The following is a 22622-nucleotide window of genomic DNA, read 5'->3' as shown; positions in this document are numbered from 1 at the left end:
CCTTTCACCTGACACCCATATATGCAGACGTGGGGGTAGGCAACTAGTCAAGGTTGAGCACTGTGCTTGACTCCTCAAATTCACCCAGGCGGATTAGTTCTTAATGCTTGTTAGACATATTCACCAATAGTACCACACATCCAATACAAAAAGTTCTAGAAATAACCAATGATTACAAATCCAAAAGCAACAAAACACCAAACAATCTACAAACAAACCCAACAAAATTACAACCATGAAACCCATAACAAAAACTTTACGGAATAACTGCTCTAACTGCTACGTATAATCATACATTAATGGTTTGCCCCATGGATATCAAGCAGGAATTTCCCTTTTAACATTTTAGCCTAAAAATGCCTTTGTACATAAAATCAGTACCATATTTAATGGTCATTCCATGCAGCAAGGATTATAGCTCTTCTTAATAACCATGCCTATCCCGTTCCTAATGGTGTCCCTTGATTTCTTATATATCTTATTGATTTCTTATATCTTAATAGTGGAATAATTTTTTCTACATCAAGTTCACCATGTGATGTAACAATGTCATAATTTTCCTCCTGAAAATATGATGGTATCTCATGGAATGTTTAAGTAGACAATAAATCAGAATGAACTAGGATGTCCATATTTTTTTGATAGTTCTGTGTCCACTGTGGATTGTATCAGGTCTTAAGTATCTAGTTCTGCCATGATTTTTCTATTATTTCTAGGAAACTTACTGTATGTCATGATATGGGGGGAGCAGTTGTAAAACTCACAGCATGGTGATATAATGTTTGACAGTGAATTCCACTTCATAGGAAAATGAGAACTAAGCCCAAAGTAAGTTGCTTTGATAATCCTTCCCTGATTTGGTGTAATATCCAGTTCCACTCACAAGGGAAATGTTTTCAGAAAAATTGCTGTAATTCTAAAGCAGAGGTGAACTAAAACCAAGTTTTGGAACATACGTGAGATCCTAGCAAGTGTCTTTTTCTGTCCCAAATAATGTTTATTTTTTATTTTTTAATTTTCTGCAGGCCAGTTAAAACAAACAATTGTTGTTTGCCATTGGCTCAAGGAGTTTTTGAACCAGAGGCCTAGAAGTGAAAAGCTCTGAGCTTATTATCAATTCCCTGAGTCAGCAAATCCTCCTTGATATTGCTGTTTTCTACTCTGATAAACTCTATAATATTCAAAGCATCTGTTCTGCAACTAATTATTCCTGGGGAGAGTGGTATACTTAGCTCTTATCTGAACTGTATTACAGAAAATGACAAAACCTCCCTTACACTCTAATTCCCTTGAATGTTAACTATTTGAGTAACCAAACTTCATAGAGCCCCTAGGGGTATACAAATGCTAGTTTCATTATCTGCATCAGACACAACATGGGGTTTCCATTGCAGTGCATATAAATATGCACTGGCTTCTTAATTGCAGTTGGATGATCGAAAGCTGGTTTTGGGAGGCTGATCAGATGAGGCCTAGATTAATTGTAGTTAAGGTTAGCCCTAACGTATCTTTTCACTGTGCTTTAGGGAGGCAAGGACATTTTCTCCCCAGAGGAAAGAGACCAGGAGATGGCAGTGACAATTGAAAGCTTGCCCTTAATGATCTTTAATCACTGCTGAATGGAAGTGCTATCCACCCATCCTTGGTTGGGTGGATAGCACTTCCATGGTTGGGTGGATAGTATGTGATGGTTGGGTGGATAGTATGTGATGTCCCCTTTGTTGATCCCTCTTCTGCCTTCACTGCCTTTTTCCCAGTCATACCACTGCCAGTGATTTTCTCTAAGGTAATGTGTGACAAAGCCTAACAGATTTTATATACCTTGAAATTGCCTTTGGAGTGCTTTGAATAAGGGGGAAAACAAAATTGAAGTCTTACTACTTTAATACTGATACAGATAAGGATGACTTAAAGCTGTCTCACTCATTAGCTATGAAGAAGATCAAAGCTGTATCCCAGGGACATGGCAGAAATATGGTGTTGCTCAGACTTGTTCGTGTCATGTTGAGGTGAAAGTATGTACATTGGAGCAAACACATTAGAAATATAAAAGGGAAATGATTCTACTTTTCCCTTGTTTCTTTTCTTTCTTCTACTCTGTGCATAAACATACTTGTTTTCCTTCCAGAAAGGTAAAGATCCCTTACCAATACAATCTTGTTATACAGAAACATATACTCTCTCTCTCTGTCTCTCTCTGTCTCTCTCTCTCTCACACACACACACACAAATGTGTATGTGTATATTTATGTGTGCATACATACACACACACAATAAGAGTCTATTGGAGTTGGGCAGCCAATAAATTTAAACAAACAAACAAACAAACAATAATTTGATTGCCTTACTCATTTCCACACCCAGCACACTGATATTGTGCCATGAAATGTCTTCCCGATCTAGAGGTCTTGCAGTCATCAGAGCACCTGTTATAATGTCCACATAAAAGAAGCGTCCAGGATCGCTGCTTCTATCAATGGAGTATCTGTAGAAGTTCACATTCAGAAAATGTTGTAGTTAGAAGCTGCCATTGCAAACTGAGTTCTGATTTAATCTCATCAGTATTTTTTTTAGCTCTCTGGACTTAATTCAGTTCAGATGCCAATTTATGTGTGTAGCTTACTGGCTCAATCGCTTAATCCCTGAAAAATCTTTTAACACTGACTAGTATGGTAGGAATAGAAGGAAATAATGCTAGTTCATTTTAGATTCCACCTTTTTGTCTCTTCTAGCAAAGAAGGACAATAGAATGCTTTGCTTGTTGCACTTACACAAGGGATGTGTTTAGATATTTCATTTTAAAAAGGGTAAAAAATTAACATCAATATTAAACTAAGAAATATAAAATTACTGAAGGTTTGTTAGACTTTCTTTGAGAGAGAATAAATTGCATGGCTCTTGTTTTAGAGTTTAGGACAATTGAAAACAGTTAAAATGGACAGAATTAGCAGTTGATAAGATTAGGAAGAATTAGATATCTTTCTTTGTTTAGTAATTGACCTTTAGAGACACCAAAATTATATTCATAGTGGGTCCAGGGCAGAAAAAAAGCATTATTTAGTACAGTATGTAAACATGCTTATTAATGAAGTAATCACACCGAACACAGGGGAACTTGCTTCTAAATACTCATGAATTTACTCAGGACAGTAAAACTGAAATCTTACCCATGCAATATAGTTCCACAAAGTTTCTACAAATTAAGCACCAATGTTTTCAGTGTGACATAGTTTCAGTTAAGAGTCTGCATAGGGTTGCAGTTTTAAAAATCATACAGTTATGCAGGAATAGTCAGTGCATCTCCTGATACCAAAACCAAATTCTACAGTGTACTCAAAAAGTGGTCATTTAAGTTTTCATTAAAAAGGTCTAAAACATGGAAGTCCATTCCCTAATAAACTCCACTGAACGTATTTCAGAATCAAAAAGCATAAAACTGAGCTTCTGTATAATCCTGGAATGACTGAATGTAATTACAGAATCAAGGAATCAGAAATTGTTTTGACTTCCAATCACTACTGATGTAAGAAATGCCATATCATGCCATGTCAGTCTCAAGGAAAACCATCTACTATCAGCTTTTAAAAGCTGTATTAAAGGATAGCTCATTTCCAATGAGCTCCACTGAATAAAATTGGATTTACTTCTAAGTAAACATTCATAAAGTTGAGTTCAAAGTACAGTATATTCAAAATATGTGATCATAGCCTCTTTAGAACAAGACAAGGTAATTAGATGAAACTTTCTTTCTAAAAGCATCCTGTCCCTATTTAACAGGAAGTATATAGCTTTTACTATTTCATCCTTTCTGTGACCTTATTTATCATCACTGAAAAGAGAAAGCAGTAGCATTCATATTTTATTTTCAGTGAAATGCAGTTTCTTTAAAAAAAGAATTAATGTACACTTGTGATTCTTTGGTTGTAAATCTGTTGCTTCTTGGAATTTCCAGACTGCAGAATAGCAGGCCATAATATGAAACAGGTACATCTTTCTAACTGGAATTTTTTATATTTTTTTTCCTATCCTGCCTTTATTATTTTTATACATAACTTAAGGTGGCGAACATACCTAATACTCCTTCCTTCTCCTATTTTCCCCACAACAATAACCCTGCGAGGTGAGTTGGGCTGAGAAAGAGTGACTGGCCCAAGGTCACCCAGCCAGCTTTCATGCCTAAGGCAGGACTAGAACTCACAGTCTCCTGGTTTCTAGCCTGGATCCTTAACCACTAGACCAAACTGGCTCTGGAATATTAAAGTAAAGGTAAAGGTTTCCCTTGACATTAAGTCCAGTTGTGTCCGACTCTAGGGGGTAGTGCTCATCTCCGTTTCAAAGCTGAAGAGCCGACGTTTGTCCGTAGACACTTCCGTGGTCATGTGGCCGGCATGACTAAACAGAATGCCGTTACCTGCCTGCCGAAGCGGTACCTATTAGTCTACTCACATTTGCATGTTTTTGAACTCCTAGGTTGTCAGGAGCTGGGACTAGCAACGGGAGCCACCCCGTCACGCGGATTCAAACCGCCGACCTTCTGATCGGCAAGCTCAGCAGCTCAGTGGTTTAATCTGCAGCGCCATGTCCCCTACTTCTGGAATATTAGTCACATTCAACTTACTGTTTGAGATATAACAGCTCAATCCAGCCAAAGTTTAAAATGAGAGCACACTCTTGCATTTCTTCCACTGGATGCCAATGAGACTAAACAAGTTTTTTTATAAGAATTTTATTAAATTTCAAGCAAAGATACAAGCTACAGAAAAACAAAAAAACTACAAAGAAAAAAAAAGAAAAAACTAAGGAAGTGTAGAAACACAAGAGAAATTTTTTTTCAAAGTTACAAAAAGAGGTGACTTCCAACTTTTAACAGCAAGGATATACAAAATTTTCCATAATTAGTCCCTTATTCTATATTAAACCAAAATCCCATTATTTCTATAAATCATTCCATTGGCACATTATAAAAATCACTAAATACAGTTACTCCCTCCCCTTATATTAAAAGAAAAAATAAAAATTTATATAAACCTCCTAATCAACTTCCCCCGCAAAGATAGCATTTATTTAATTATTTCCTTCCTACTACTATTTTATACATTTCTAGTACAATAAAGATCAAACTAAAAAACATATAAACACCTGCCATTGTACTTGATAATACAACAACTTTAATAATCTTAATCATATTAAAACCCAAACCATCCAAATAGACATTTTTTATTTTTTTATTATACCTTAATAATCTTAATCCAAATAATTAAAGGTAAATGAAATCAGCCAAACCCTAAAAGCAATCCAGATAAATATTTTTTCACCCTAATCTCACTTCAGAATAAACCAGAGCATTTACATATCCCCACAATGCGCACAGAGCTTTTTTCTTAAAAAAAATTGAACAGCCCAACTTTCCCCCTCAAAAACTCCGACTTCTCTTCAGGAGACCTCACATACATAATGACCCCTTCTTCTCCATGGCATTCCACCAGAAAATCAGTTTCACTTGTGGCTTGCAACTTACTCTCTCCCTTACATTTCTCCAGCTCAACTATCCGATCTTCATCCAGCATTTCAACAGAAATCCCGATCTCACTCTTAGAAGAGACATTTCTGTCACTGTTAAATTCCTCAGTTTCATCCACTACATTCAACCAGATGACACATTTTAGACCTCATATTTTTGACAATGTCCTGGATGCCTTGCATAAAAACTTGATACGAATCAGAAAGAATCCATTTAAAATCTTGGTGGAAGTCAGAGAAAGTCTGTTTAAAATCCTCCATGCCTCATGAAGTAGATTATGGGGCCCCCTAGGAGCTTAACCAGTGAAAGTTGAAGATATGAAAGAATTCTGGAATGTGTTTACATAAGCAAAAGTGAGATATGCAGACAGTTCCTCAGAGAAAGTATAAGCAGAAAACTGAAAGTTCAAAACAGATGATTGAACGTGTAGGAAAATGCTAATATCTTCAAATTTAGTAGAAAAATAATAACAGGGAGACAATTATTTACTCTCAATCCTCCTTAATATTTGGATGGAAAACAAAGTCCAAAACTTAAAAAGAATTTTTTAAAAAATTAATCCCAAAAATAATGATAAGCATTAAGAAACCCCTCTTCTTTTTGCTGTAGAAAGCCTCTCTAAGGATATGCGTTCTTAAAAGAAATACAAATTGGTAATTTAGAAATGGGGTGGCCAGTCCTAATGTCTCTTGAAGGTTACAGTGCAACTTGGAAAATAGTGATGTCCCAGCCTCTCAGCTAGCTCTTACCAGTTGAGCGCAAACTCTGTTTGTGATCTTCTGGCTGCAAGCAGCTGTCCAGAGGACAAATAGGGTGATTCCAGGTGTTTTCCTTTTTCCAGAAGAACACTGCCTGAGCCTGAAAAGATTACCACGTTGTCAGTTCTGCCCGCTGAGCCAGCAGGCACAGCTGTTCAGTCTGCCATGTCCCGACTGGAAGTTGAGACTAAACAAGTTTTAACTTCGGCTGGATTGCCTCCAAGATCTTTGCAATTCCAAATTAATTATCTGCTTAGTTGGCTGTCATCAAGAAAAGCTTGTCACTGCTGGGGACAAAGTAATTTCAGGAGACTATTCATCCAAAAACTTGCTTCTCACTTTCTCTTCTAAACACTTTTTTTTTTTTTAGAATTAGTAACTCTCCTTTTGAATATTTTGTAGATACAGGTAGGTTGCAGTTAGTGTGTTTGAATAGTGCAAAATTTGATTGAGTGCGATTTATAAATTGGTATCAGGCCATGTTTAACGTGAGTCAAAATTCAGTTAGTGTGAGGCTGGCACACAGGCAGTTGAGGCTAGCACATGCAGTTGAAGTTTAGATGCTAATCATTGTTTGTGTAAAATGGGAGGTTCCGTCCAAGGAAAGCTCAAAAAAGAAGAGGCTGATTTTGAAGAACTACAGCAGAATACAGGAGATAGCAGGTATGCTTTGGATATAAGTTTATCCTCTTTAACTGTTATATAGTATCTCATCAATAAACTTATAAACACGTATGTTTAAAAATTTTAATTGTCTATTTCCATTGAGCTGGAACCAATTACTTGTGTGTGTTCTGCTAAGCTGGGAAAGCAATAGTGTTAATATGTTTTCTACTACAGATTAAGGTTACTATGGTAACTAATCATTTTGGCTGGGTGAAGAGGTTGAATCTAATTGTCCTCTTTTCGGATGTTAATCTTTGCACCTGGGGGGAAGAACTTGCCTGGACTTGTTTTAGTTTCAGTTTCCCTTCTGTGTAGGCATGTAGAGAGTTAAGCAGCTTTCACTGAGAGCCTGTAAATATGTTTGCTTTCTGTAAATAAAATTATTTTTATAGAAATGCCTGGTGTGTGACTTTTCTGATCTCTCCTGGGCCAAAGGCTTTCCTAGCAATCTGCTAACAGGTTATGGGCCCGGTAAGCAGCCCAGTAAGCCCAGTAAAACCCAGAGATAATAGAGAGATCAGCTCCACACCTCATGCACAATTTAAAGGCAGGTAGCAAAGACCTGTGAAGATTTTCTTTGGAGCCACCTGGAGATTTTCCAGCAACTGCCGGTCTACAGGACAAAGAAGCAAGCTGAGGTGACTTGCAAAAGAAGGAAGAAGCCATGGCTACCTCCCAGCCCTCAGCAATGCCTCTGGAGTGCCTATCAGAGACCAACTATTTGAATTGGGTCCTGAAGATGGAGATGTATCTTCGCAGAGAGAACCTTTGGCTGCCTATTGGTGAGCAAACCCCCCAAAACCCCAGTGCTGAATGGCTTAGACAGGATGAGTGGGCTAGAGCCACCATTATCCTGGGAGTTGAGGACAATCAGCTAGTCCACGTGAGAGGCATGCAGTCTGCAAAGCAACTTTGGGAGGCTTTGAGAGACTTATATGTAAAGGCAACAGCAGGGAGTAAAGTTACCCTGACAAAAAAGCTGTACAGAGCCTACCTTGCAGAAGGAGATAGCCTTCCTGAGCACCTGCATTATATTCAGCAGCTGTTTGTTGAGTTGCAGGAGAGAGGCATGAAATTTACACCTCTCACAAAATCCTATATCCTCCTGTCCTCACTGAATGAAACATGGGACACCCTGATTTGTACCCTGGAGGCTATGCCTGAAGCAGACCTCACCCCATCGTATGTTACACAGAGCTTACTCGCTGAATGGGAGAAGAGAGAGGAAAGATTCCCCCCATCTCTTCTGGAAAGCTGCAGTACCAGAAAACAAGGGAAAAGAAGGAAAAGGAAGCTGAGTCCACAGCACTAGCCAGCCAGCGATGCTTCACTTGTGGTTCAGCTGGACATTTGCAGAAGACTGTGCCTTGAGACCCAAGAGTAGAAAGACAGAGAAGAAGAACACAAGGGCAACACAGAAGAAGGCTCTTCAGACAACCCAAATTGCACAGGTTGCTGAGAAGGGTAATTCTGACGTATGGGTGTTAGATTCTGGGGCCAATTGTCATTTATGTAATTGTAAAAGCTCTTTTGTGTCACTGTCTAAAACTGAAAGACAAAGTGTATCTTTGCCTGATGGGTCTGTGACCAAAATTATGGGACAAGGTGACTTATATTTATCCTGCTTGGGAGAAACTGTAAAAGGTGTGTTGTATGTGCCAAATTTACAATCAAACCTTTTATCTGTGGCACAATTGGCTGCAACAGGGTATGTCATAACATTTAAGAAAAATGGTTGTGAGATATGTAAAAATGGAAAATTGTGTTCTACTGGTATATTAAAAAACTCCTTGTACATTGTGCAAAATGCAAGGAAGCCAAGCTGCAAGGCTGCAGTTGGCAACACGCCATATCATGACCAATGTGTACACCTGATGCACAGGAGATTTGGTCATGCTAATTTCAAGTATATAGCACAAATGCCACAGCTGTGTGCTGACCTAAAGATAAAACCCCATGACAAATACTTAGATTGTGCAGTTTGCAAAGAATGCAAAACACTAAAAGCTCCTGTGAGTAAGCACAGTGACAGAGTTACAACTAGACCTTTGGAAATTGTACACTCTGACATTATTGGTCCTTTTGCTCCAAGTCTTAGACAAACAAGGTATGCAATGACCATCATTGATAATTTCTCAAGATACACATTTATCTACATCTTAAAACATAAAGATGAGGCATTTGAGAAATTTAAAGGTTTTGTGACATGGGCAAATGGAAAATTCCCTAGGCCTGTATCTGCACTCCAATGTGATAGAGGAGTAGAGTATCTTTCTCAAATTCAGAAGGTTCCTAGTGGAAAAAGGGATAGAACAAATTCTTTCTAACCCTTACACCCCTCAGCAAAATGGTGTTGCTGAAAGAAAGGGCAGAACCTTGCAAAATGCAATGGAATGCATGCTTAAAGATTCACATTTATCTTTTAAGTATTGGGGAGAGGCAATATCTACTGCCTGTTATGTACAAAACAGATTGTATAACTCTGTGATTCAGGACATTCCATTCCATTTGTTTTATGGTGTGAAACCAAAGGTAAACCATCTTAGGGTGTTTGGTAGCACTGCTTGGGTTCACATCCCAAAACAGCAGAGAAGGAAAGGAGGCCCCACAACAAAGAAAGCCATCTTTGTTGGCTATGAACAAAGCCAAAGGAGCTACAGGTTCATAATGGCAGAGAAATTAATAATTAGCAAAAGCGCTTCTTTTGCTGAACAAAACTGGGGGAGAATAAATTCTAGCTCTCCAGTTGATCTGACCACCACAAGAGAACAGCAAGGACTGCTGATAGTGATCTTTTGCCTGATGAGGACATTAAACCAGAAAAGCAAACTGAAGATCTGTCTGATGAGACAGATGCTTCTCAGGAAAGTGATAGGAGTCAAAATTTAAGCCCTGTATTACCTCGCAGATCTCAGAGGAGTAATAAAGGCGTTCCTCCATCACGTTTTCAGGATGAAACAGTAAAGGCTTTTCACATATTCACAGAACCTGAGTCTTTAGAACAAGTGAATGCTTTACCACCTGAGATTGCACAAAATTGGCATTCTGCCATGCAACAGGAGTTAGCATCCTTGAAAGAAAATAAAACATGGAAACTGGTAAATCTACCTCCCAATGAATGCTGTCTAGGTTGCAGGTGGGTTTTCAAACTGAAAAGGGATGCTGATGGCAAAATCCAAAAATATAAAGCAAGGTTAGTCGCAAAAGGGTTCACTCAAAGGAAAGATTTAGACTTTGACAAGACTTTTGCACCAATTACTAAAGGTGAATCAATTAGATTACTGTTAAAAATTGCTGCACTCAAAGGAATGTCAGTTCACCACTATGACATTCAGACTGCATTTCTCTATGGTGATTTAGACCACGAATTATACATGCAGCAACCCCCTGGCTATGAAAAAGGGGAGAATCTAGTCTGTGAACTGCAGAAGTCAATCTATGGGTTAAAACAAGCTGCTAGATCCTGGAACCAATAATTAGATGAAAAACTGCAGAATTTTGGTTTTGAAAAAGGAAAAGCAGATCCATGTGTATATATGAAGAAAGACAAACAAGGCTGTATGTATCTCTGCATTTATGTTGATGGTTTGCTGCTGTTCACACCAACAGAAAAACAAAGGCTTGATTTTGAAGCCTGCATGAAGAGCCATTTCACATTAAAAAGCCTTGGAACTGTAACAAATTACCTAGGTTTAGAAATACACAGGGAGAAGGATGGTAGCTTTCTGTTAAACCAACGTAAAATTCAAAAGCTCCTAGAGGATTTTAATATGCAAGACTGTAAACCAGTCTCTATTCCGATAACACATTTTCAGAAAGATATAGGAGAAACTCAATTAACTGAGACAGAGAAATATAGATCTGCAATTGGAAGTTTACTGTACATTGCAAATCACTCTCACCCAGATATCTCAAATTCTGTGGCCATTTTAAGGAGACAGGTAGAGAAGCCTACATCTACTGGAAAAGCAGCATTGAAGAGGTTAATGAGGTATTTGCAAGGAACAAAGAATTATTGCCTGAAGCTAAATGCCTCTGGAACCGAGAAATTGCAGGCTTTTGCTATTCTGACTGGGGAGCAGATGTCAGTGACAGGAAATCCACTTCTGGGATTTTAATTCAATTTGCTGGGTCTAGCTTAGGCTGGCATTCTAGAAAGCAAACACTTGTTGCTCTTTCCACTGCAGAAGCAGAGTTTTATTCTCTAACACAAACCTGTAATGAGGTTATATGGTTTAAACATTTGTTAAAAGACATAGGCATGGAAGTGAACCAGCCTGTAACTGTTTATGAGGATAATCAAGCTTGCATTGCTATGGCAAAATCTGAAGCCTGCAAAAATAGGACAAAACATATCGATATTAGATATCAATATATCAAAGATGTGATAAGCAAAGGAGAAATAATGTTGAAATATTGTGAATCAAAAGACATGATTGCTGATATTTTAACCAAACCTCTTGCTGTACCAAGACACAAAGAGTTAACAAAGCAAATTGGTTTGCATCTTATTCTGTAGTATAAAAAGGGGAGTGTTAATGTTTTCTACTACAGATTAAGGTCACTATGGTAACTAATCATTTTGGCTGGGTGAAGAAGTTGAATTTAATTGTCCTCTTTTTGGATGTTAATCTTTGCACCTGGGGGGAAGAACTTGCCTGGACTTGTTTTAGTTTCAGTTTCCCTTCTGTGTAGGCATGTAGAGAGTTAAGCAGCTTTCACTGAGAGCCTGTAAATATGTTTGCTTTCTGTAAATAAAATTATTTTTATAGAAATGCCTGGTGTGTGGCTTTTCTGATCTCTCCTGGGCCAAAGGCTTTCCTAGCAATCTGCCAACAAATAGATCTCTTTTTATGCTGGTTAAGTACTAATGGCTGTAATGTGCTATCTAGGTTTTTTAAAATCTGTCATTCTCTTTTTCCCATTACACATGTAAACTATACTAGAAATATTATCAATATCATGTTTTCCTCATAAAATGTATTAACTCAGTACATAGGATGTTTGATGGTAGAATATTAGAATACAAGGCATCTACTCCAAGTTTAATTTCTGGAGGGAATAGGGACTGAAGATTTGGGAGGTGTGAGTAGAATGATAGGTCTGAGAGAGGATCAGAATCCAAGCTGAAAAAAATCTTCTAACTGTAGTGTTAGAGATCTTAGGATAGACATTTATTGCCAGGAAACGTAAAGATCAGCAGCCTTTTGACAATATAAGGCAATAACGGTAATCTTGGAATAAGAATATTCTAAATATTAATCTAGGAGAATATGCTAAAGGAGATAACCTAAATTGTAATCTTCAGGAAATCTGTTCACAATAATTTAAAATTATGTAATAAATGTTAATTTGATTTTTTTTCAAACTCTAAAAAATAGTGACTGTTTTGTTTTATACTTTCCCCACATTCCACCAAGTTATCAGTTTATACATTTACACACACACACACAGCCTTTCCGTCCTGAATTTCCAAATCAGAAAAAGGTGGCAGCAAAACCAATAGCTCCTTTAAGGATCCCTCTTGATTATTGTGATTATGCTATAATTTTGAAGATAAAAAGAAACTATATGAACAGCAATTAGAGGATGCATGGATTAATATGATACTGATAGGTGCTACTCTGAAAATAGTAAAGTATTTGTCAGCAGAGAGGAGGCAATTTAATATGCTTGTTCAAAGCAAAGATGAAATTTAATTGATTCATATTATCAACATCATACATAACTATAGAGTTTTATTCATGGGAAGAATGTAAACTGCATTTTGTCCCTGGATTATGGGAATTATTTATTTATTATTTTATTAATTTTTATTTTAGAAGAATACAAAATATAAACAAAATATAAACCATATAATACTATAATATAATCAGATATAAAATATTATTGTAAAATACAATAAAATCTCTGCTAAAGAAGAACACATTGCTTTATCCTTTGATTCATGAAAAATATTGCCTTTTCCAGGACAGATTAGTTACTCATTTCCAAAAGCCACTCTTTAACATCTGGAATAATATAATTTTTCTAATTTCTCACTCTTCCTATTTCTAGGAATTTGCATCTTTTTAGGAATGTATCCTTTGGTATACCATCAGGGCCGCAACTAGGATCTGTGTCACCCGGGGCAAACATGGATTCCGCACCCATTTTGGTGCCCCCCCCAGCACTCATTTTGGTGCCCCCCCCAGTGCTCATTCTGGCGCCCCATCAGCGCGGCCCCCCGGGGCACATGCCCCGGTTGCCCCCCCCCCCCAGTTGCGGCCCTATAAACCATGGTGAGCCACATACTATGTTTGCCATGCAAAGACACCACAAGAGATGGATTGTGTGGAATAGAATGTTGATTGTACAAACTATTCTTTTCCTCACATAAAACCTCCTTTGAAATCCCATAGTGGCCTGCAGTCTCACAGTATCTGTGCTACAACGGTAGTAGATTAGCTTTCATGTACTGGAGAGATAGGTTTTAATAAATGTTGACTCTGATTCAAAGGGTAGTATGATGATGATTTTGACAGAATAAACTGGCCCCAAATAACAAAAGAATGTACAATGTCCTTATTATATTATATTTCATTTGTCATTGTGAACCCCCATTATTCAACCAAACTGAGACTCCAAGGAATTAACATAATGGGCATTAGAATGATTAAGGAAAAAAAACCTGATTGAGTTGTTGATCACATCAGGGTCCTTGGCATATATCATTTGTATGGTGGTCCCAATGTCCACATCTTCAGGTACCTCCACAAAATAAAAGCTAGGCTCAAAGACTGGAGGTTCATCCACATCTTCCACGCTGATATGCACAGTTGTAGTGTCACGAAATGGACCTAGATTCAAGAAACGCATTTCTAGGTGTGGATTGGCACCTTCCACTTTTAAAGTGTAACTTTTCTTGGTCTCAAAGCTCAGTGGCTGGAAGAAGAGGAGAAGAAATAGAAGACACAATCATAAAGCCATCTCTGCAACTGAAATGAACCTATTCCTCATGCTTATCAATACTCTTAAAAGAAAGCATTTCACTTCCATTTCCATCTGTATTGTTGAAATGTCTAAGCTTATTCACGCATGATATTGGAGAGCTCTGTCTCACTCTATTATTTAAATGTTTGAAATCTCAAGTTCTTTCCATTCTGTTTATGGAAAGAAAAAAATGCACAGATTTTGGTAAATTCTTACTCAAAAGCAAGCCAGGTACAGTTCTGATTCATCACACTAGTTAAACACAATAAAATAACTATTTTATTAGGACCAGCATTTAGAGAACAATGTTCAGGATCAGTAGAAGCGATCACACTAAGAATATACCAGAAGTGTTACATAGTCTGCACATTTTTATATTTTAATGGCTATAATCATCTGTGCTTATACACTATTAATCCCACTGATGCTAATGGAGTTATGCACATGCTTAAGCATTTCACTGAAATTAATGAGTTTCAAATATGTTATATGTATTTGGATAGTTTATAAGCCTTCTATTATTATTGCTGAAACTCTTAAGGAGACGTCTTTATTATAGAGCAAATGGAATGAAATGAAAAGTATCATGCTAGGCTCTCCCTTTTGCAGATCAAATTCTGTTCCACGCTGAGCTTTCATGCCTTTTTGCTGGGTACGTTCTACCTCAGAAGAAAATGACACCGATAATTGTATTGCACTGATATATAATGTGCGCTTTTTATGTGTAACAGTAAAAGGATAATTGAAAAGAATCCTCACGACAACAGCAAAGCAAGCTCTAGGAAGGACCAAAGAATCTTCATAAAAGTGGATATGGAAATGGGGGTTGCAAAGATCTTATACAATGTTATGAGGCCTCCAGCTGGTAACTTAATTTCCAAGAATGCAGTGGTTATATGCTCTTTACTTTTACATAATGGATACTTTGCTGAATATTAGCAAAATGGAATCTTTTTAATTGGCACAGACCTTGATCAAAACAAAATGTCTGCTAGTTTCAGAAGTTGTTGGTTTTAGAAACAACCTCTAATTTGGAAGAAGTTCGATTTTGCTCTCTATCCATATTTTCACATTCATGCACTGAGCAATGTCAGATCCAAGTTTAATAGGAAACTATAGGCATGCATTCACATCTCTGTGACAGCTACCATATGTACATTGTATACATATATATGCAAATCGCTCAGTACACTGCATATAACCAAGAATCCGGGAAGTTAAGAGAGTACTAATTCCTCCCAATCTGCGTAATTTCTTCCTCAATTGTCCTTCTGCCAGCTACTGTTAACCCTGCTGAAGTTTTGCAAACCCTGGTGATGTTTGCAAACCAAATTCAGAACACTGGTAGGCAAAGCAAGATTATCAGCTTGGAGAGTGATATAAAAAGGGAAAACCTGTTTTTCCATTCCTTCTGATGCAAATCATGTCCTTTCAAGACAAGAACTAGCAAAGTTTGCAATCTCCCTTGGGCCTTGAATGCTTACTAGATGAACACGGATGGGTCACTATCTTTCAAACTAACCCATCAACAAGGACTGTGGAGAGAATAAAAAGGGAATGGACAGATCCTTCCTTAAGCTTACTGCAAGAAAGCAATTTGTGTGCCCCTTGGCAAAGTTAAAGCATGCATGCAGAATGTCTCACTTTATCATCACTTAATCTGAAAAATGGAGAAACACTTATTTTTTTCAATGGTGTGTTTGAGTTTGAAGAGACTTCAGTAAATCAACTTGCTGGCCAGAAGAGACTTGCCACATACATACAGATAGTGTCCAAAAAAAGTTTGGACACTTTTGAGAAACATAACCGATTACCCTTCTCACAGTGATGATGCCAACTTGGTAATTAGGATCGGTGGTAATATCAAAGACATCCAGTCCATCCCCATCCACAAAACTGTATTTCATCTCAGCATTAATGCCTTCGTCCAAGTCTTTAGCAAGAACACGACCCACAGTAGAACTGATTGGAGCAGATTCCAGTACACTCATTTGATAATGCTCTGGAGGAAATAAATGAGAAAAGAAAAAGAAAATCAGTGCCAACAACAAATAAATTGGGAAACAATCGAAGCAAAGTTAAACACCTAAAGATTCCAGTGGGAGAATTTAAACAAATTACTTATTTGCCAGATTTATATCCTACCTTTCATTCAAGAGTTCCAAGTGGCATAGATAATGCTCACTCCTCTCATTTTTCCCTGCAACAACCATCTTGTGAAGAAGGTTGGACTGAGAGAAAGGGATTAATCCCAAATTACCCATTGAATTTACTGGATTGAGGGTCTCCTTGGTGCTAGTCCAACATCTTAACTATTATATCACAGTGGCTGTTTAATTTGGATGGAACTGTACCCTAATTATATAAATAAATGAAAGATTTCCAGACATGAAATGCACCAGTCAGTGTCAAGAAGTCTGTAGAGAATCAGGTCTGAATGTTCTTTTTGCTAGGTAAGAATTTACAAAGCCAGTTTCACTGGATAAAGACCAAACAAATTTAACTCCAATTTGCTGAGTTTCAGTCAGCTTCCCAGCACATTGGGAACATATCATGTAGTTCTTGTCAAAATATTCTTGTTTCTTGTGGCAGCTGTTGCATACCATTAAAGCCTAATGGGAAAAGAGAAATATGCGGTGCTAAAAAATCCTCCTCCAGCCCTTTGATCTCCGAAACTTGAATGGATTTCTTTTACGAGCAACTCACGAGCTGTACTATTTTTTAACTATGCTATTTATTTTTAACTATGCTATTTATGCTATTTAGATATTGGGAATGATACAATTTGTTATCATAAGCTTTGGGGCTAGAATAGCAGGGAGAAATGGTGGTGTAATATTATCATGTGGAGAGACAAATTAAATTTGATCTGAGAAGCACGGAGTCGATTGCCAGTAGAAGTGACAGAACTTCTTATGAGAAGAGAAAGTGTTCCTTCCCTCACCACAAACTCCATTACATTTATAAAAAGTACCATTATCGTTCACAGAGTATCAGTTGGTCTCTAGTCCTCAAAAACTTCTGTTACCTGACTGTAGATTATTGTACGGGAGATTCTATGATAGTTCAATCATCCTATCCTGCTTATTGCAGTAAGGGCTGGAGATGATTTCTTCTATATTTTCTCAAACTGATCTCTCACATCATGTTGCTCCCTAAATGTGTTAGCTTGTTAAATGCTCCAAGAGTTTTGTATGTTTTGGCTGCAACAGAATACCAGTCAGGAAATAACAGGTCCTACAGATGCATTTGGAAGGACAATAAGTGAGTCTTTCCTGGTGATTTCTGGAGGCTTAAAAATGTAAATAAATTAGAATTTGTTTGCAACTATATCCATATCCATATACACACACACACACACACAGGTTAGTCTCCTGCAAATTGAGCTTGACTGCTGATTACAACAGGGAAACATCTGTATAGCCTTTTTTTTGGCAACAGTATGGAAGTCGGTGGCTGCTTTCTTCCAGAGATTTTTTTCAAAGTCCTATCTAGCCTTTAGCCCTGTCATTTGTAGTGGTCTCCCATCCAAGTATTAATGGCATCTAATTGCTTAGCTTTTTCAAGATCAGCCACAATAATATCTATGTTCAGTGCCTTTAGCACATCCCCCTTTGTATCGGAGTAATTGCTGAATATTTCTTAAATGGCCTGTGCTTTAGAACTGAAAATAAGCTCTACAGTAACTGTGATCTAAGACCAACCTATAGTTACACAAGGTGGAAGCCTTACAAAAAAGGATTTCTTCCTGTCCAACTCTTCAATTCTGGCCTTCTGAAGCAGGGCTTCTGAAATTGTAAGTCACAAGCAAAATACGCTCCTGGATAAGTTGGTTGTTGGCTTGTCCAAGTAGAGGTGAAGTGCAGTCTGGCCATGATCCAGCTATGCATGTCCAAGTTAAGCTAAGGCACCCAAAGCAGAACCGTTGTCAGAACTCATGCTGCCAAGGGTGACCGTGTGATTTACTGTTCCCTGAACTTCCCTTACTTCTTATTCATTCACCAGCCACACTTGCCAGCACTCCTCTTTTGTATACTTCAGCCTATGTTGCTCTGTTTGCTGCCTTTATATTCCCTCCCAGTGGCTTCTCTCTGACTGCCCTACCTGGAGGGGGCAACTGTAGAGAAGACTGAAAGGGAATGGCTGCTTCAGCAAAGGGGGAGGAGAGGTGAGAAGTAACAGCAGTGGCTGCTCAGGTGTCTCAGCAAACCTTGGTGAGTGTGGATGAAAGAGGAATATGCATTCTAATGTGAAGGAGGGGGGAATGGCATTTTTATCCAGTTGGCAGAAACAAGGATGTACTCCTGGCATGGTTCCTATCAGCTATGCTCAATTGCAGGGCCCAAACCAAGCAGCTGTCCTCTGTAGAGCTCCAAGGCTTTTCCTTATCCATTGCCCAAACTGCACCTAGATGGGGACTCTGCAACAGCCCTGACCTCTCCTCTAACTGGCACATCCCCCCACACACACATTCCAAAGGAGTTGGTCCCAGTTTCTGCCTCAGGCTGGCAACTCTAAACCTCCTCCCTCCCCTTATGACAACCCTGAAAATTGGGTGAGACTAGGCCCCAGGTTCCTGTGGCTGTGCTGCAATTTGATGCTGTTCCCCCTTTCTTGCCACAATGGCAGGCTTAGCAGAGCCTGGGCTGGTGGAAAACATCTAGGGAAGCCCACAGCAGCAACCAGCATGCCTGCCACATCTAAATGTACCTGGGCAAGATTCACTACTTGGTGTAGCTCTGAGGCTGCCTTGGGACTGCCTGGGCAGGCTTGCCTCCATGACAGAGACTACTATGCTGGTGGAGTTGGTTCATCTTCTGGCCCACATTCCCCAAAGGGTCTTCTGGGTACAGGTGGTACCAAAAGAAGAGGAGCTGACATATCCTACCTGATCCAAATCAAATAGTAAATAGATACCAAAGAAGCAATCAGCTTAAGAACAACAACAATCATAAGAAAAATTTCTTCAGGATGTTTTCAGCACCTTTGTTTGCTTTCCAAGCCCTACTGACTCTCAGTCATTTACTATTCTCAGCTCCTCTTAAAACTTTAATCCTTTCTTCAATAATACAACTGAAGTTACACTATGGAATTTTCTGTCCTCATTTTCTCCATTTTCCAGGTCACAATCTTCCCATGGTTCCTTCAGTCCCATGGTTCCTTCAGCCCCTGGTTTCTCATAAGAAGCCAATGGCATGTTGCTCTCCTCCAGATCCAGATCTCTTCCAGATCTAACCTCCTTCATGTCTTCCTTTTCTTTGCTCCCCAACTCCTTATGCCATATCTGTCATCATTTTTCTCTTCACCCAGGGTGCATACAATTCCCTCAATTTTTCCCTCATTCCTTCCTCTGTTTCATGCCACCTCCCCTTCCTTGAAAAATATGCACCATTTCACATAATGCTGGATCAAGATATTTCGCCTAGACATTTGGGGAGTGGCATTTCTGGGCTTAAAAACCCTTATAAAATTGGATTAATATTTAAAGAGGGATAACATCCCAGAATGTTAAAATAGGGTTGGATGGGTAGTTGTTAATGATAAAGGACCAAAGAAAATCCCATTTTTAAGAGAGAATGGCTTCCTTGCTGTTTCAAGCTGTGACTAAACTCTTTTCAGCCCCTGGTAGTGGCTCAGATTGTTTTACAAGAATAAACACGTTTCATGACATATTCATTTTCAGGGTCATTATCTTTGTCTACCTCTGTCTTTTCCACCTTCTGCTTCTTTATCTTATACTTTACATTGTAATCTTTTGGTGCAGGGATTTATCTCGCTGTTACTTTTGCCATGCCTCACATACTGACTAATAAATACAAAACTAATACAAACCAGACTTTATTATGCAAAGTAAATAAAATCACTACTTCTTTGAATAACATCCCACAGATTTTCAGATTATAGCCGATACTTACTGGGTAGCAAATAGATAACAAATAATAATGTATCAGCTGAAGCATATCTTCAGATTGAGAGATCTGTTGAGAAGCTGGGGGACACCAAAATACAAACAATGGATGGTACTTACTTTGTGGAAATCTGGGTGGATTATCATTAACATCAGAGAGAGAAATATTGACTGTGGTTGTTCCAGCTAATCCTCCCAGCTGTCCACCCATGTCTTTGGCTTGGATAATAACTTCGTAGTATTCTTTTGCTTCTCTGTCCATGTTCATTAGTGCTGTCCTAATTAAGCCTATTGAAACCACAGAGAATAACACAGAAAAAGACAATTTACTAAATAATAATATATTTGAAATTAACTGGAATTAGTCTTGATTTGAAAATAGTGCTTTTTCAAAATAATTATTTAAAAGATTTCCCAGAAAGAATGATCTTTTACTAACAGAGGACTGACTTTGTTGATATCATTTTTGATTACCCAAAGCAATTATGAGGAAGGGTTATCTCAGAAGATAGCGAATCTCTCTTCTTACTGAGATTCTAGTAGGAAATTCCATTTATTTTTGAAGAAGAAATTTAATTTTTCAATAGGAAATGTAAATGAAACATTAAAAACAAGCTTTCCAGTTAGCATTAAATGGTAATTACTATTTGAAATATCTCATACTTTTTTCTTATCTACTCAGTAATGCAATATGCATATGAATTTTAACTCATAATGATTTAAATCAAATACTTGTTATTTAATTAGTTATAATGCAATTTCTTTTTAAATAAATGTTGCCTTTCTGATCTTAACCGCATGCATATTTGATGCTGTAAGGAAGTCAATCCATTATCGTTGGATCCATTTAAGAAATTTTGACTGGATGTTCAGGCTGTTACACAAACAATGCTTCAAAACTTTATTATGATGCTCCCACACTGCTTAAAGAGATGCCAATGCTTTCCCCCCAGAACCTGATAAGCCATTAAGCCAATTGCAATTAACAAGTATCTCATGTGCAACAGAACTTCAATCTGCACAATAGAATGGCATATCTGCTCTTGAGAATACAAGAAGATGGTAATGTTCATAGAAATAAAGACAAGATTTTCCCATGTCTAATTAACATCTGAAGTTATGGAAATAAGTTTTCTTTTCTGAGAACTTTACTGAAAGAGAACATGAGGGGGCAGCAAGATTTTTCTGATAAATCCTGCGAAGAGCAACTGCTAACTTTACTGAATAATGTTGCTCTTGTGTATAAAACAGCAGTCAGAAGTCCATAAGGTCTCCTGGCTGTTTCATGGTTGAACAGGATTTAAATGTAGGTTTTTAAATTCACCACTAATTTAATTTAATTTAATTTTTAATTTATTTTTTTATTCTATTTTAACAATTTATGTAGCTGCCCATTTTACACCAGTCTGGGTGGCAAACAGGGGATTAAATCCAACAACAACAAAAAAGTAGTAGCCTATAACAACAATAACAACAACATAACACACAATACAATACAATACATAGGTAAAGGTAAAGGTTTCCCTTGACGTAAAGTCCAGTCGAATCCGACTCTAGGGGGCGGTGCTCATCTCCGTTTCAAAGCCGAAGAGCCGGCGTTGTCATAGACACTTCCGGGTCATGTGGCCAGCATGACGACTCGGAACGCCGTTACCTTCCCGCCGAAGCGGTACCTATTGATCTACTCACATTTGCATGTTTTCGAACTGCTAGGTGAGCAGGAGCTGGGATTAACAACGGGAGCTCACCCCGCCGCGCGGTTTCGAACCGCCGACCTTCCGATCGACAGCTCAGCGGTTTAACCCGCAGCGCCACCACGTCCCTCCAATACAATACATGCCTGGGCCTAAAAATCCAATTATTAATCCATACAGATCAAACAATAAATCTACCAATAGGACTGGTTTAATCTCTCAGCTCCAGTGCCTGAGGAAACATTCAGGTCTTCAATGCCCTACAAAGGCCAGAAGGATCAGGGCCAGACTGATATCTCGGTGGGGGGTGGGGGGAGTGTTGTTCCATAGGGCATGTGCTACAACAGAGAAGGCACAACACTGAGGTCCAACAAGATGACATTTCCTGATGGAAGGGACCTGGACCATGCCAATCCTGCCAGTTTTGGTGGGGTGAGCAGAAATGACTGGAGACTGTCCCATAAGTATCCTGGCCCAATGCCATGTAGGGCTTTATAGGTGACAACCACTGCCTTGAATAACATCCGGAAGCCTGTGCAGCTTGTGGAGAAGAGGCATCATGTGCGTGTATCATGAAATGCCCCAAACCACCTGCACCAGTGCATTCTGGACCAGCTGTAACTTCTGAAAGCTCTTGAAGGGCTGCCCCATGTAGAGTGAATTACAGTAATCCAGCCTGGAGGTGACTAAGGTATGAGTTCTTTAGTGTTTTATTTTGCTTTTAGATATTAGTAGTGTACTAGTAGCATTAAGACTCAGCAGTATTATACTCCTGTTCATCTGTATGATCAGATCTTTGCCTGCCACCTGCCTCTCTCCACTGACCTTGAAAGACATAATAAGCCACTGCTTCTAGTGGGAAAATTGTATTTTTATACCAATCACATTTTGTGTGTGTGTTTCTTCTAACCTTGATTTCCTTACATACTTTACAGTAGTTCTATTAGATTTTGATACAGCATTTACTCAAGTTAATAGTGCTGTACCCATCTGCTGTTGTTGCCGATCCAGTCATGTTATTTTTCATCAGTGCGCTCAATGCTTTAGTGCTTGGTGCTTTAGTGAAAAATGATGGGGCCCATGGTTACTGACCATTTGGTTTT

General features: G+C 38.4%; 1 protein-coding gene across 1 annotated transcript in view; it reads right to left on the bottom strand.

The window, feature by feature from the left end:
* CDH20 (cadherin 20) overlaps positions 1–22622 on the bottom strand; it is a 75958-nt gene that overhangs the window by 23284 nt on the left and 30052 nt on the right. The window contains exons 4-7 of the mRNA XM_063298777.1: positions 19946–20113; positions 15732–15919; positions 13616–13869; positions 2349–2485 (exon numbers count right to left, since the gene is read on the bottom strand). Coding sequence (XP_063154847.1) covers positions 2349–2485; positions 13616–13869; positions 15732–15919; positions 19946–20113 — 747 coding nt within the window. The remainder of the gene's footprint in view (positions 1–2348; positions 2486–13615; positions 13870–15731; positions 15920–19945; positions 20114–22622) is intronic.

The sequence above is a fragment of the Candoia aspera genome, chromosome 3, assembly GCF_035149785.1.
Source record: "Candoia aspera isolate rCanAsp1 chromosome 3, rCanAsp1.hap2, whole genome shotgun sequence".
NCBI lineage: Eukaryota > Metazoa > Chordata > Lepidosauria > Squamata > Boidae > Candoia > Candoia aspera.
The sequence above is the reverse complement of the archived record's forward strand: the minus strand, read 5'-3'. Positions and strand labels throughout refer to the sequence as shown.